This window comes from Myotis myotis, unplaced genomic scaffold, assembly GCF_014108235.1.
Source record: "Myotis myotis isolate mMyoMyo1 unplaced genomic scaffold, mMyoMyo1.p scaffold_m19_p_1, whole genome shotgun sequence".
NCBI classification, from domain to species: Eukaryota; Metazoa; Chordata; class Mammalia; order Chiroptera; family Vespertilionidae; genus Myotis; species Myotis myotis.
In genome coordinates, this window is record NW_023416313.1 from 22,041,692 (window position 1) to 22,058,228 (window position 16,537).

Genomic DNA, 16,537 nt, shown 5'->3' on the forward strand with positions numbered 1-16,537 from the left:
GGACCATGTCTATTTTATTCATCACCATATCCTCAACAGTTACCTGATGCACAGTAGATGCTTTGTATTTATTGAAAAAAGTGAATAAATTAGCTATGCATGAATCATATTCAAAAATGCTTCAGGATATTATTTATTCCTCACATATCTACACTGAAAATATATTTATAACTACCAAAGTGCTTCCAAATGCTTAAATGTGAATGTCCCAAAGGCATCTAGATCTACAGAAAATTATAATAACTAGTGTTACTGAGTTTCTCATAGCAAATACAAAAAAATATGTAAACTTCACTCATATACTCTTTCTACTGAAGAGTATATAAATATATATATATATATATATATATACACATACAGACACACACACAATTCATAAAATGTCTAGCAGGCTATAAAATCATGGATTCTCCCCAAGGAGATAAACAGAATATCCCACTCCCTAGTTATTAAAGAGTCAAAGACAAAAACGCACTTACCTCCCTTTCTCTACCAAGAGCAAAATATCCACTTTTTCCCCATTTTGAACCATTGTGCTGATAGCTAGAGGGAGAAGAGAAAAACATCAACACATTTCTTAAGAACATTTTACTAAATACCCACTAAATACACATAAAGACACAATTATTAATACTCCTTAGTCATATATTTTGGAGTGAGTCCTCTTATAATTTTATGTAAAAGATACTATTAACATATGCAATAAAAATTGTGTCCAAAATATAAGATGAGGGCAAAAAAATCTTACTTAGCTCTTGCAGTCTTCTTAAGTTCATTCTACCTTCCTGAACTTCCTGCGTTTGAAGGCAAAAACGCAAACTAGACTTGTCCATAGCAAACCAGCCTGTTTTCCACTGATCCAGGGCATGGCAGTCTTTGTAGTAGAGTTGACCAATCAAATCATAATTAGCTTGTGTTAAGTTTTCAGCAAAAAAGGGAACAAATTGCTGTTAAAACAAACACAGAAAAGTAAGAGAGTGAATATAGGAAATCCCTTCCTTACCTGCAGATATGAGGGAAGGCAGGAAAATTATCTTTGATTTTCTATCTTAAAGATTTAGAAGTAACCTAAATTTCAGAATAACTTTTTAAACTTGCTCTCAATCTTAAAGGTGAACAGCTATTAACGCAGTTTCAAGCGGCAACATCTTAAACCATTTTTCTCCATAAATATAGAATTGAAAGAGAAAGACATTCTCTCTGTTGATGTCTGGTACTTTCCAAAATGTCAGCCTTCACTGTCTTCATTTGCATCTTTTACTGAATCTGCCATTTCCCCTTTGTGTATACCATGAGTAAGATAACTACTCATAAAAAGACATTCACAGAAACGACCTTACAATGATGAAAAAAAATCTTAATCATCAAAACATGACCTTTATTTGAAGAATAATTTCCCCGGGGTCCGATATTAATTTCTCTGCTTAGGGCTCTAGGAGGGTAGCCCTTAACCTCTTTGATTATAACCTTTGAAAACCTAATGAAGTATGGACATTCTTCCCAGAATCTTGTATAAAATTTTCGTGGACCTCTAAAGCTCAACCATAGTCCCCAAGTTGAGAAACTTCTTTGGGTTGAGGGGAATAATGCAATCTTTAAATACCTTAGCTATTGCCTCTGTCCATCTTCTTTGGGCTTGAAATGTTTCAGCTCCGAATAAAAACGCACGTTCTGAGGGCAAATAGATCTCAAAGGTGAAGATGGGCCTATGGCATACACGAATAAAACGATACCGCCGGTTATGCTCGGCTCTTATGAAAACAAATCACATGACTGTCAAGTTGTTTTCATTAAATGCATTCTGAAAACTGGATAATGCTGTGAAATCAATCTCTCACAGTTTTCTGCTGATGGTACGTATTTTATTCAAATGAGTAAATGTGAATGTCAGCTCCTTCCTATAGATAAAATCAGAGTAACATCCCTTTGTCCTGAATTCTCCCCTTGCTTTCTCATCCACAACTTAAACTATTTCATGGAACATGCTAAGCGTGTATGCTATTACCTAAAGACCTCAAAATACCCTATATCATATAGCTATCTTCCTTTTTCCTCCTTTTTACCCAAAGCCTGTTACATATCCTTCATGTTCCAATTTACCTCATCAATAAGCTCAAAACCATCTCGTTTAATTAATTCTTCCCTTTACCGTCAGTCTTTCATCTGGTTAATCAGACGTTTAATCTTATCAGATCAATCATAATATTTTCTCAACCCACTTTTTTAATCATCTCTTCCTCTAGTTAAACTCTCGGTACTTAGGATCCCTCTTCCTCTAAACTCTTCCTTACCACTGTGGCCAGCTTTCTCCTAAAACTGCTTAACCCTCAGTGCCTACATCACTGAGTTCAAACTCTGTAATATGCTACTTAAAGCAATTCAGAATCTGGCTGCTTTCTCCTGAACATCTATTTATATCAATATCACTCTACCAAGAATGTTTTATTTTTAAATAACTATATGCTGACATAAACTCATGTTATTTTAAATTATATTTTATTTACCAATTAAGTATCTTAATGCATTGAATGCACTTATTTTAACATTCCACAATAAGACACAGTAAACTCATAATTCACTTAGGATAAAAGCTCTGCTAAATTAAAATAAAAACAAATCAACTAATAATCAATTTTGTTTGCATAAAAAAATCAAACTAGATTTATTAGAAAACAACAGTCACCTCAACTAGAATATATTGATCATTACTTAATCATGTTTCATGTAATATCATGTAATGGAAAAAGCTTTGCAAATCTCTTTTTCATACAGAATTTTCATTAAAAACTATGCTCCTTTATAGTTAACTTTTGCAGATTTGGTTTTTGTATTTTCTCATTAATTTCATCACAAAATGTGATGAGTAACTTCCACAACAAAGATCTTTGATGCTGTTTCTAAAAGTCCTCATAGAAATTTGTTTAACTAATCTGTGAGACGATATATTAAATAATGCTTACTCTTAGAATTGCAACCTTTCTGAGACAATTAAAATGTCAAAGTAGATCTTTAAGAAATTTAGCACTTCCATATGTTACTATATATACTTAGTATTTTGCTGATATTAATATGAATAAATCATCAACAGATATTTTCCTTTGTCATCTATTCGAACCATAGTGCCCTAAACGGATGCATAAATTTTGCCCTTAGTCCACTACTTTAAATAATGAATGTCATAAAAATTATAGGACTATATGTCATGAAGGAATTACTATAAATTTACTTAAGATTAGATGCAAACATGTCAGCCTTTCATATTAACTAATGCAATATTTTAATTTTCTCTTTTGTGTGAATTCCCTAAGTTACTTTCAGAAGCTGCAAAATGAGTCGGCTTCAAAAATCCACTTAACCCTTCCATAATAAGCAATGGAAGAACCGAAATAACAAATGTCCTTAGAACACAATGTCCTTAGAACACTTATTACCTGTATGACAGATACCAGACATGCTTCTACCTCCTGTCCGTGGAGTGACAGACCTACCCGGTGTTTATATAGAAGTCCTCTTTGTGCACAGCCAGGCAGATGACATCACTGATGTTAATGGTGCCATTGGGAGTGGTAGACTTGTCATTTTCATAGTAACTCAGGAAGCCTCCTTCCAAAACACACCACTTTTTATTTGTCTCTAAGAATTTAAAACAAAACAAACAATTGAACTGCATCACAACTCTAATTAAAAAAAAATACACAATTTAAATAATGAGTGGATTCAAATAAATCTGCTAATTTTCTATTCTGTGTAAAGAGCATGCTCTTGGTTCATGACATATAAAGTTGTCATACTCTGCTCTCAAAATATTAACAATCTAGGAGCAAGGGCTATACACGACAAAAATAGCTATGACACTGATGACCAGTGAATCAGGCAGAACCAAAAAGGACAGCTGCAAAAAACACTGAAACAGAGGTCCATATAGACTTGAAAAGTAAGACTATGGCTGACCTCAGGTGTGCAAAGGAAGAAGGGGTCTGAGCATGGAGTTCCCTTAATGCCTTAATTAGAGACTTAAATTCATCACTATGACCCGGAGGCCAAAAGGCCAAATCCAAGCCATCACTTGTTTCTGTAAGTAAGTGTCACTGAAATGCAGCCAGACCCACTCATTTACAGACTATCCGTGGCTGCTCTCTCGCTACAGGGGCAGATTTGAGTCCTGGCACAGACTATCTGGCCCACAAAGCTCAAAATACTACTTTTCAGAAGTCTGCTGAGTTTTGATTTGTAGTTGATGGTGAGCCATTAAAATGTTTCAGCAGAGGATTATCATCAGATTTGAGTCTTACACACTCTGCTCACTGTGAAAATGAATTTGAGAAGGTGAGGCCAGAGGCAGGAAACTAGTTAGGATAGTGTTGACAGAAGTCTATCTGCGAGATGAAAACAGCCCAAAGCAGGCCAGTGGGAGTGTAGTAGGGAGAAGAAAAGAGAAAGAGAGAAGGGAAGGAGGGACAGAGAAATGAGTACATGCATTGTGTTCTAAGGACATAAGCATATATTGATTGGATGCATGAGGGGGAACTAATTCATGGTGACATTATTTTTAGCTTTGATTACAAAACAGACAGTGATATCTACCTTTATTTAAAAGAAAATAAAGTATAGAGTTTTAGTGCATGTAATATAAATTTCCTTTTAGAGCACTGAATTAGAGATATCTTGGAAACCCAAGTAGAGATATATATTAGGTGATTACCTTATGGATTTGCATCTTGGAGCAAACAAAGATCTTGATAACTAGAAAGTCTATAGAATGTAGGTAGTATTTAAAAATATAAGTAACCATGGAAACAATCTTAGGGAAATTAAAATTGTAAAGAGTTGTCAACTATACTTTAATTAAAAATAATAACTATATATATAGTAACAGATGTAGAGGGGTTCTTGAAAGCAATGAAGCAAATGAGAAGAGACAGTGTATAAGAGAGAAAAGGGGTAGAGTATTTAGAAAAGGAATGATTGCTGCTAATAAATAAGCAAAGAGATCTAATAAAATAAGGGCTGAAAAAATGTCAGTTGGTCTTCATAGTAATGAGGTAATAAAGAGGATCTGTCTGTAGATCCAAACATTTCCTAATTTTGATCATCATACTGTGGATATTTCAGAGGAATGCCCTTATTTTGAAGAAATACGGACTGAGGTACCTAGGACTAAAGGGGCATCAAGCAATTCTGAGGATATGTACGCCCATGAGTAACAGGTAAAATGCTAATATTTGGGATGTCTGCTGGAAGCTATATGGGAATTCTTTGTACCATACTTGCAACTTTTCTGTAGGTCTGAAATTATGTTACAATAATTAAAAATTAAAAGTTAAAGAAATATTTATTGTCACTCATTAAATTTCCCTATATCATAGGGTGGGGTAGTTTTGAGAAGTAGGACAAAAAAGAAAAATAACAGTGTTTAGCCTCAAACACCGGCACAAGGAGAAACACTCCCAAGGTAGACCCCTGAGAGCTGTAGGGTCACTGAATTCTGAGAAACTGACAGCCAAATGAAAAGCTGAATCATAGCCAGCAGAAGAAAACCGGCAGGAGAAGACAGCACCAAGAGTTTCTTTATGGGTCCTGTGAAAGAAGCTAACCAAGACCCAATCAATTCCTGATATACTGTTCCGGGGCCTCAAATTCTGAGTCACAGAGTATATATAAAACTCTGCACACTTACATGGAAGTCACAAAAGGCCATTATGTTTAAATGAGTATTTATTGTAGATTTCTAAAATATAAGAAAAACAAAAGTTAAAGAATTTATCAATTGGAGTTAGGAAATGATTTTGAAACAATGTACTCAGATGCCTAGAATAAATTCATGGAGAATAAAGCACAAAATGTACATTTATTCAGTACTCAGCTGATCACTGGCACATTTTAGGAATTCCACCCAGTCCTTAGGCCAGTGGTTCTCAACCTTGGCTGCACATTAGAATCACCTGGGAATCTTTTTAAAATCCTGATTTCTGGGCCTCATCCTCCGGAAATTCTGTTTCTTTGTTATGGGGTGGGGCCACAACATTAGTAACAAAGAAACAGAATTTCTAGAGGATGAGGCCCAGAAATCAGGATTTTAAAAAGATTCCCAGGTGATTCTAATGTGCAGCCAAGGTTGAGAACCACTGCCTTAGGCAGTGTGTAAACCAATCTAAGGGGAACTGTTTGGAATAACAACCATCAGGTGGGCCCTTTCAGGTGAGAATCAATCATGGAGGGAAGCCACCCTCAGTCTGAAGCGAAAAGAAAAATTTCATAGGAAAACACAGCTTTTGAAATAGTCATTTATGACTGAAAAGGCATGTTTCTAAAGCAGCAAAAAAAATGCATTCTGAACTGCAGTCATTCCATAATTCTGGGAAGTCACAGGAAGGGGACAGTGCTGAAAGCTGATTTGGCCAGAGACTCAGGTTACACATGAAGTTGGGAAAGGGAAGCAAGGTTGCAGGCTCAAGGCAGAGGCCAGGCCCTCGGAGCCTCACATGACAGGTGTTCAGGAGTTCGTGCCTTTCTCAGCAGACAAGTGGGAGCCCTTGGACAGTCTTAAATAAAAAGTGCCAAATACATGATGCATACAATAAATGTAAATGAGGAATCTAATTATGCAAATTTCAATGGGAAACAAATGACAGGGCTCTTTTAAAAGGTGAGTACAAACTCATTTCCAGTTAGAAATATGGGCTTAAGGAGATCTAGTTCTATTGCATTATCATCACTACTACCCTTGATTAGTTTCATTTTACTGGTATAAGGAAAATGGGCCAGAGGTCAGACAAGGGAGGCAGAGATATTACCTTTGAGGATTTATAATGACAAATCTGGGATAGCAAATCTTGACATTCCTATTCATTTGGGAAGCAAGGAAAAGCTTTAACAAAATTATGTCGGATTGCATTGGTCTGCGTAGGCCAATTTGGACACGGTCTGCAGACTAGGACCTTGAGAAATGTCGCTACCATCCATGACACCTTGTTGGCTACAGAAGTAGTCTTACTGTTATTCAGTTACTCAAAGATATCCACCAGAAACAAAGCAGGGGCCACTCTCAACGAATAACCCTAAGAATGTAAGCTGTTTAACGGATAAGGGGCCATGGGTACAGTGGTTGGACTGACTGGAGGGGCTGTTGACTCCTATTCTATCCTAATGTTTAGACCAGGGAAGACAAACATTACTAGAATGTCCTCAAGCACAGGTAAAGGACTCCGGAGGTGATCTATTGAAATGCGGCTGTGGAGTGATATGGATACCACAGTTTGACACCTGGGCTGTCACTTACAGCCGGGAGAACATATCTAAACTCAAGGGCCAACTGGAAACCGGAAGCAGCCCCTCTGCTGCTCTGCCTCCTCCTCATGGTTTCCTCATCACCACATTTCCGTGCCATGCATTCTTCTACACACTTTATGTTCATTAACTCACTGAGTCCTAGAACAGCCCTCCTAGGTCATTCCTGTTAGGACAAACCCCTTTCTTATCTCCTGTAGACAGGTACAAAGCAGCCCACTGACTTTCCCCAGGTCATACAAGGGCTTAGCATCACGGCTGGAGGTGAACCAGGCGGTCAGCTAGTGAAGCTATGGTCATGAATACTTCACATGCTACCTCTCGGAGCTTGTTACAACACCTCTGAAGCACATACGCCCATTTTTAATGTGTTAGGGTAGAGTGGAGGTCATACCTTCTAACACCTATGTGCACAATAAGGCTGAGATAATTCAGGTAAAACTATTATTTGTAGAAAGCATAAATAAGTCATTTCCTCATGAAGAATTTCCTAACCTGATTGTATTCAGCTTCCACTGAAACTAAGAATACACACTAGGTATCCTTTTCATTTTAAATAAATGTGTTTTAGCCTTGAAAAAGCTTTTAAAAACTACACAAGCTAGGCACTTAACAGATCATCAAAAATCCTCAATGCTAATCTATGAAATTAAATATAAATAAATGATACAGTTTCTAATAGTAAACCCTGTCAATGACTTTCTTTTTAGAAATCAAACACTGGCGCTGGCCAGTCTGGCTCAGTGGATAGAGCATTGGCCTGCAGTCTGAAGGGCCCCAGGTTCGCTTCCATTCAAGGGCATGTACCTCAGTTGCAGGCTAGACTCCGGCCCTGGTACGGGCATATGTGGGAGACAGCCAATCGATATGTCTCTCTCACATCAATGTTTCTCTCTCTGTGTCTCTCCCTCTAAAGAGAGAATGTTCCTTCCACTTTCTCTCTCTAGAAATCAATGGAAAAATATCCTCAGGTGAGGATTTAAAAAAAAAGAAATCAAACATTGTGTCAACAAATCAAAGTAAGATGCTAAAAGGAAAAAATTCGGTTGAGTGGAGAAAACAGAAAACAAAGGCAGGATGCTATTCTTCAGCTCTGTACTTAGGTTTAACAGAAGCTATCAATCTTTCTTTCCATGAACACTAAATTGAGAAGGAAAAGAAAAATACAGATCAGTCTTCATAACCAGAGGCTAGAAGAACTTCAAACCCTGAACACCTGAGCTGACAGTTTGAAGCCTCCGTAACTCTCTGAAGGGCCACATGCACTTTGTTCCCTGGCTTTTTCTTGGTTTTCAATCATTTTGCCCCATGGCGTCCGGACAAGCACTGATGGAGTGGTGTGGCCCAGGTGCTTGCCATTCAGAGGCCAAGGTGGCAACCACACTTTAATCTCTAAATCTTTCCGAATAATTCATCTTTCCATAAAGCTGGCGCTCAATAGGAGTAACACCACTACAGGATCTTCAGGGCAAAGCGAGAAAAGAAAAAACAAAAACACCAGAACTTTATGCTTCTTGGTAGTTTGACTTTTCCTTCTTCATTCTTTTTTATTTTTATTTTTATTGATTAAGGTATTACATATGTGTCCTTATCCCCCCATTTCTTCTTCATTCTTCAGTAGGCTCTTTCTGAACAAAATATGCTTTTTTGCCAGCAATGATATATGTTTGTACACAGGGGAAAAACAAAACATTAACAAGTCACGTACACTTTTACACTGGCAGTACTGTGACTAGAGAAATGGTCATGTATTGGACAAGTAGCTACCACATGATTACTATGTGTTGACACAGTTTTAGGCACCAAAGATTTGATAATCCCAAATAAACCAGAAAATGCTGATGGTTCATTGGGCTTTCACTCCAGAGGGAAAGAGAAACAAATCAATGAAGGAGAATCACCTTCATGTGCTAAGTGCCACGATAGAAATAAGTGGCAGACTATAAAAGGAAGAGCTGGCAGTGGGCACAAACTTTAGCAAAATGCCAAAGTGGCCTCTCTGAGTAGGTGGCACTGAATTGATCCCTGAAAGAGGACAAGGAGCCAAAATGGGGAGGGGCCTCCTTGCAGAGTGAACAGCAATTGCAAAGGGAGGCAGAAAAGAAGAGGCATGTTGTAGAAACAGACAGGAAACCAGTATGGCTTTTGGAGAATGGTTTGGAAGGAACTAGAATAGGTATTGGCAGACAAATAGGGAGGCTGTAACAGCCCAGGGAGGGCATGATGGTGCCGGGGCTAGGCTATGAGGGGAGATGGAGAGTAGCCAACTGATTCATAACCCATTTTGAGTTTGAAATGAGAGACCTTCCCGAAATATTGGATGGAAGAAAAGAAGATGATCAAAGAATACCCTGCCAGGAGATTATATCCAATACAATAATTTCTGTGTGTTACATAGCCAAAGTATAAAAGTTCAATTTCATATTATTTAAAAAAGATTGTTCCAAAATGAGAAAACATCCCTAATTAAATTGCACAGAGAATGCACTAGTTTCTATTTTTTAAATTTTAACCAAAAAAATCTATAGTTAATTTTAAAAGATAAAAGGAAACAGTGATTTAGTTAAAGTTTAAAACATCAGTCCTCAAGTGATTAAGAAAAAAATCAAACCATATTTCAAGGAAGTCTATAAATAGTATAACCACAATTGTCAAAAAATAACTAATCTTATTTTTAGCCTGCAGGGTGCTCATGCTTTATTGAAAAGCTTCAGGAACAAAGTCTTCTATTTCAAGTTCCTATTTCATCCTCCTACAATGGTTTGAAGAGTTAAGTCTAGGATCTCCTACTATTTAGATGAAACATTCTAGAAAACTTGTAAACTTATTTGGAAGTACATTAATTGTCTTATTACTCAATTATTACTTATTACTTAACTAGAGGCCTGGTACACGAAAATTCGTGCACTGGGGGGGGGGGGGGGTGTGTCTCTCAGCCAGGCCTGCCCCTTCTCACAGTCCAGGAGACCTCAGGGGATGTCCTGGCAGATCAGGGGAAGGTACCGCCCCCATCACCCTGCTCTGCTGCCAGCTCTCAGCCCTCACTTCTTAGCACTGGCCCCACCCCCCCACCCACTGGTGGGTGGGGCGTGATCTGGGACCAGGCCAGCTGTGGGAGAGGCTGTGGGAGGTTGAGGCACAGCAGGTCATACTCTGTCCAGCCTCTGTGCAGGCATGGCACCAGGCCCAGGCCTGAAGCCGCTGCCTTTGTGACTGCCTCTGTGGAAGGGGCAGCACTGGGACCTGGACCACACAGCCCCTCTCCCGCTGCCTCTGTGGAAGGGGCCTTGGCGCTAGACCAGCCCACGCTGAGGCCTCTCCCACGCCGCCTCTGCAAAAGGGGCTGTGGAACCACCTTCCTCCGCTCCCACAGCCTCGGCTGCGAGAGCTGCCTTCCTCTGATCCCACGGCTGCCACCTCTCCTGCACCACTGGCCCTCGGCCCTTGCAGCTGCTGTGGCTTTGTCAGGAAGGACATCCAGAGGGTCGTCCGGAAGGCATCCGGTCTAATTGGCATATTACCCATTTATTAATATAGATTAGTATAGATAACTGCTGTAGTCAATTCACAGATTATTCAGGTACTTTCTCCTTTCTGTTCAGTCAGCCTTGGACTATTTAGGGGTTAAACACTGGTAAGGAGGAACAGAAGATGAGAAAATGTCTGTGAAATTCATCGTTCAATATTGAGTTAGGGTGAGTTAAGGAAGACATAAAAACCAATTGTTGAAAGAAGCAAAAACATCTAAATTCAAAGAATAAAAGTGCTGTGCCACTGGCCAAAGTGCTACAATAACAATTATAACACAGCTCAGATGGAAAACACTGCTTCGTGCTGAATTCCTCCATTTTTTTCATGTGCAAATCAGCATAATATCAGCTGTCTTACTGAGTTTTTATGAGGATTACAATTAATGTATGTAAATACCTAAAGCCTTACTAAAGGGCTGCTACTGTTTTCAGAAAAACCTAATGAAGTCCGGTTAATCCCAGTAGAATTCTGCTTGGGGAAATACTTTTTTGGAAATAAAGCATTTACACTGAAATAATCACTTCAAGTGCACAAGAACCCAGATGAACACTTTAAAGTGAGTTCTTCATCCTACTGTTCCTTTGCTGGAGTAACAGAGCTGGGTCACAGCACACAGGGAACTAATGCCAGGCTCGGGGCCTCGGGGCGCCCACCGTCACTGGGCCTGTGGAGCTTAATCTCTTACATTCTCTTTGTTCCAGGAAGACAGAGCTCATAGTTTCCTGCTATATTTCTAAAATTAGTTCAAATATTTGTCACATGAGCATGAGGCCTGTGTCTTTTTCATTTTGGTATTTCTAACGCCTGCTTAACAGATGCCTGACACAAGGAGCTGATGGATCACTGCCTACAGGGCCTCGGCTCAGGTAATTCCCAAACCTAGAATATAGGTTGCTGAATCAAATCAATTCCCATCAGTATTTGGAAATCATGCTTAAGCTTTATTTTATACACACACACACACACACACACACACACACAGTCCACCAGAACAAACTGAACTCCCTAATATTACTTAGTATGCTGATAAAATAAGCACTGAGAACTTGTCACTTCTTCCTCTGTGTTCACATTTACCTATATTATCTCCCCAGTTAGGGTGTCTGTCCCTAAGGGAAGGGGCTGAGTTTCACATTTCTTTGGAATAACCTTTAAAACCTGAAACAGAATTGGTCGGCCCTGCGGTAAACATCAGTGAATTCTGTTGAGAATTCCCTCAGCATCCCCAACCCGGTGGTAAATCCCTGTTGCAGCTCACGAAATATTATCTGTGCCTGGAAGCATTTATAAATCCTAAAAAAACATATTTTTCTACCACAAGATCAAATCTAATATCTTAAGGGGAAAAAAATATCAAAATGTAAACCTAATTGTTTTGATAATGAAAGACAGTTTTATCGGTAACCAAATCTAAAAATAGCAGGAAAGATACCTTCCAGCAGCTTTTTCTCTGCAGGGAGTTTGGAGGCAGCAGAAGGAGCCTGGTACAAAAAGTCACAGAGGAACGTGCACTGGGCGGACTCTTGACTTACTCCACCTTCGAAATGAGCGTCGTGTTGAGGGAAATCTGGAGAAATTGCAGAAATAATGCATTCGACATCTAAAATGTAAACAACTTTCCCTTTGCTTATGAATATGTAGGGGAGGTTTGAGCTAGAAGAAAAACTACTTCAAATATACCACAGAATAAATACACAGAAATATTTATTTTACTTTGCATAAAACTTGCAAAAATAGGCACTTACGTTGTGTTTATTATTCATATATGAAAATCGGATCTGATTTTGGTGGAAATGATAATGTAGGATTAACTGTTTTAATCTTCCATTTGTAAGATTAGAGAAACGTAAAAGATTTTCTAGACTTTTTCTTAAAATAAAATATACTCTGACGCATCTTCCATCTTGTTGGTAGTGATATTTTTCTTCATTCTGATGGCTTTTCTTATTTGCGAAATAAACACATATGGGCTTCTGTCCATTTAGGGACACATCAGAAGAAACCAGGCTAATGAAGGGATGGGGGCTCACCTGAGAACTTGTTGTGGTAGAGAAATTCCATCTGCAGACTCTGCCCAGCCTTCTTGGCCAGCTGGTAGGGGGTGCTGTGCACGGGGTCTCCAGTTGCACACATGACGTCTGCTCCACTGAAGAGCAAAGCCATTGTTTCCAGAACATCCGATTTCACCACAGCAGCACACAGAGCCTGGCCATTGAAAGAAAATACAACTCTTAAAGGAAGAAAATGCAATACTAGCTATTAAAATGAGTGCAAGTCTGTCCATTTACGATATGAAGTTTGTATTCCTTCTTAACTAAGAAATATAATTATACGTGTGCCCTGAATTAAACAATAGGCACAAAAGGCCTGCTTTGCATGAATTTAAATTATAACCCAAGACCTCCAACCCTTAATTCATTGTTTTGTAGCTGTGATGTCCCAAACCTTCTAATCCAGAATATTTGCTCTGGAAGACACTTTTTCTACTTACATACAATGATAATGACTGATGCTCAGAAAATTCTAAATGTTTCAAATGTAATAATGTATCCACTGAATGTTTTGTCATATTAATGTTTATACGCATTTGTATGTGTATGTATGTAATTTCCAGCCTAATTGGGATCTGTATATTCATTCAATTATTGTTGTGTTGTGGTAATTTGAAAGATGAGCTCTAATTCAGAATCTTTCCCTTTGGGGGAAGGGTAATGTGGTAAGCAGGAACAGTAAACAGACACAATAAAACATTACGGACCTATATTAATAAGCTACCTTTACATCTCTTCTCATCCTCTCTTCCTGCTTCCTCACTTTGTTGGCTTCCCATTTTCTTCCAGACCCTCTGATTTGGCACCCTGATTCCATCTCACTTCAGCCTCAGGTTCACTATTTACCTTCTCTCTGACGTGGTGCATCTGGACGGGTCACTAATTTGCCCTCCACACTGCAACCTCAGGGTAATCGCTCATTAGCTACCCCAATGGGCAGCTCAGAGTGTGCAGCTAAGGAGTCTCAGAATGTATTCACAGTTCCTGTCTACTAGTTAAAAAGTACTTCTCTTTTCCACCATGGTCTAGCTGACGTCCAGAATTTCCTTCACTTCAGAATCAAGAAGCCTGAATTCTTGACCTGGCACTAGATGATCTTGGGCAATCCTTTCTCCAAACTCTCTGGGTCTTAGTTTTTTGACACATGAAAAATGAGGGTGCTAGAAAACATAACAGCTAATGTGCCTTCCACTTTGACCACCTTCTCACTGTAATTATATGTATTTCTTCTTCTTGTCTCTTTCATCATCTTAGTCTTACCCTTCACAACACTCTATTTGTTATGGCCTATTTATTGAAGTTCATCTGCTTATGGTCAGTCTTTCCTACTGAAGATCACTCTCATGAATGAAATAAGCACATCTACTTTTTACTACAAACTGTATCCCCAACACTAAAAGATAATCCAGCAAGCTGTAAGTATGCAATAAATATCTATTTATCAAGAACACTCAATGGGGAAAGGATATTCTCTTCAACAAATGAGGTTGGGAAGCTGGATAACCACATACAGAAAAATGAAATTGGACCCTATCTTATACCACTCACATAAGCTAACTCGAGCCCTGGCCCAGTGGCTCAGTTGGTTGGAGTGCCATCTTATGCATCAAAAGGGTGGCAGGTTCGATTCCAAGTCACAGCACATACCTAGGTTGCGGGTTCAATTCCCTGTTAGGGCGCAGACAGGAGGCAACCAATCGATGTTTTACTCTCAGATGGATCTCTCTCTCTCTCTCTCTCTCTCTCTAAAAATTAATAAAAACATATATCAGTGGTTCTCAACCTTCTGGCCCTTTAAAACAGTTCCTCATGTTGTGACCCCCAACCATAAAATTATTTTCGTTGCTACTTCATAACTGTAATGTTGCTACTATTATGAATCGTAATGTAAATATCTGATATGCAGGATGATCTTAGGTGACCCTGTGAAAGGGTTGTTCGACCGCCAAAGGGGTCGCGATCCACAGGTTGAGAACCACTGACATATATCCTTGGGTGAGGATTAAAAAAAATTAACTCAAATGTACTAAAGAATTAAAAATAAAATCTGATACTATAATACAGTAATCTTCTTGACATAGGTCTTGGCAATGATTTTTGAATATGACACCAAAAGTACAAGCAACAAAAGCAAAAATCAGTAAGTGGGACTACATCAAACTTAAAAGCTTCTGCACAGCAAAACAAAATGAAAAGGCAACCTAACGAATAGGAGAAAGTATTTGCAAACCATATACTATCCAAAGGGTGACTATCCAAAATCCAAAATATATAAAGGACACATACAACTCAACTTTTAAAAATCTGATTTAGTAATGGGCACAGAAACAAATTAGACAGCTTTCCAAAGAAGACATCCAAATGGCCAACGGGTACATGAAAGGATGTTCAACATCACTAATCATCAGGGAAATGTAAATGAAAACCACAATGAGATATCGCCTCACACCTGTCAGAATGGCTATGCTGGAGAAGACAAGAAATAACAAGTGTTGATGGGGATGTGGAGAAAAGGAAACCCTTGTGCACTGCTGGTGGGAATACAATTTAGTTCAGCCACGTTGGAAAACAGCATCAATATTCCTCAAAAGACTTAAAAATACAGTTATCACAGGATACAGCAACCCCACTTCTGAATATATATATATATATGAAATAAAAACAGAATATTGAAAAGATATCAGCATTCTGATGTTCACTGCAGCACTATTTTTCACAATAGCCAAGATATGGAAACACCCCAAGTGTCCCTCATTAAATGAGTGAAGATCAAGTGGGTAGCATAAAATGGTCACAAAAGACCTGGAATCACTCAGCCAAAAGCAAGTGACAGTTCAAATCAACGGCACTAAGCAAAGCATTGCTTGTAACAATAAATGAAGTAAATAATGCTAATTCTAGTGACAGCAAGTCAGCAATGTATGAGCTGAAGCGTGTCCTGTCCCTAAAATAGGGAAAGTTGTCAGGGGTTTAAGAATAATGGGATCTGCCTACATTAGCTGAAATCTTGTGGACAGAGAGTTTATCTGCCACTGATGACAACTCTTAAGAGAAACAATGAGAAACCATGGATAAAGTCTCACAAAAGGAAATAAAATGAGATTATACAATAATTTCATCAAATAGCAAAATATTTTTTCTTTCCAAAATCCTTGGCACATATTTAATAAGATACTAAAATGCATGTCTATTGTTATGTTTTATTGGATACCTTATTTAATTCCTCCTTGGTGAGAGATGCCAAAAGGGTTTTTCTGAACCTCCCTTCTTTGTACTTCTGGGTAATGAAGGTTTTTCTCTTTTCTACAGGCGCATCCATGTGTAATTCTTCATCTTTTTGAAGGTTACCAGCCCAAAAGTCATTTGCTCTTTTGTTTCCAATGACAATAAAAAGCTGAATTATCAAAAAATTATAAGATATATCAGTCCCTAAAATATGACTTAAATCTGCAGAAAACTGACTCACATGGTAAATGAAAGCATAACTTAGTATAAAATATGCAAAAACACAGGAAAGATCCAACTTTTTCAGGAAGATGGAGTGTGAAAGCAGACACGATTTCTATTTTAAATAGTCTAGCTGCTCTTAATAACAGTAGAAGATTAGCAAGGAAGGAAATTGCAAGCCACACAAATTGCAGCCAAAGCATGATTATTTTTTGAAGCTC

The 16,537-nt window shown here is 38.4% G+C and overlaps 1 protein-coding gene across 15 annotated transcripts in view; it reads right to left on the reverse strand.

The window, feature by feature from the left end:
* The window catches only part of ARAP2 (ArfGAP with RhoGAP domain, ankyrin repeat and PH domain 2), a 205,291-nt gene that overhangs the window by 108,780 nt on the left and 79,974 nt on the right, over nt 1-16,537 (reverse strand). For all 15 annotated transcript variants that reach the window (XR_004971294.1, XR_004971293.1, XR_004971298.1 and 12 more), the window contains 7 exons: nt 16,081-16,263; nt 12,849-13,023; nt 12,251-12,385; nt 3,489-3,633; nt 1,604-1,706; nt 749-947; nt 480-543 (listed from right to left, as the gene is read on the reverse strand). Coding sequence is in view for 11 of the 15 variants with exons in the window: in XM_036330985.1 (XP_036186878.1) it covers nt 480-543; nt 749-947; nt 1,604-1,706; nt 3,489-3,633; nt 12,251-12,385; nt 12,849-13,023; nt 16,081-16,263 (1,004 nt within the window). In the remaining 4 variants the exon portion in view is untranslated. The remainder of the gene's footprint in view (nt 1-479; nt 544-748; nt 948-1,603; nt 1,707-3,488; nt 3,634-12,250; nt 12,386-12,848; nt 13,024-16,080; nt 16,264-16,537) is intronic.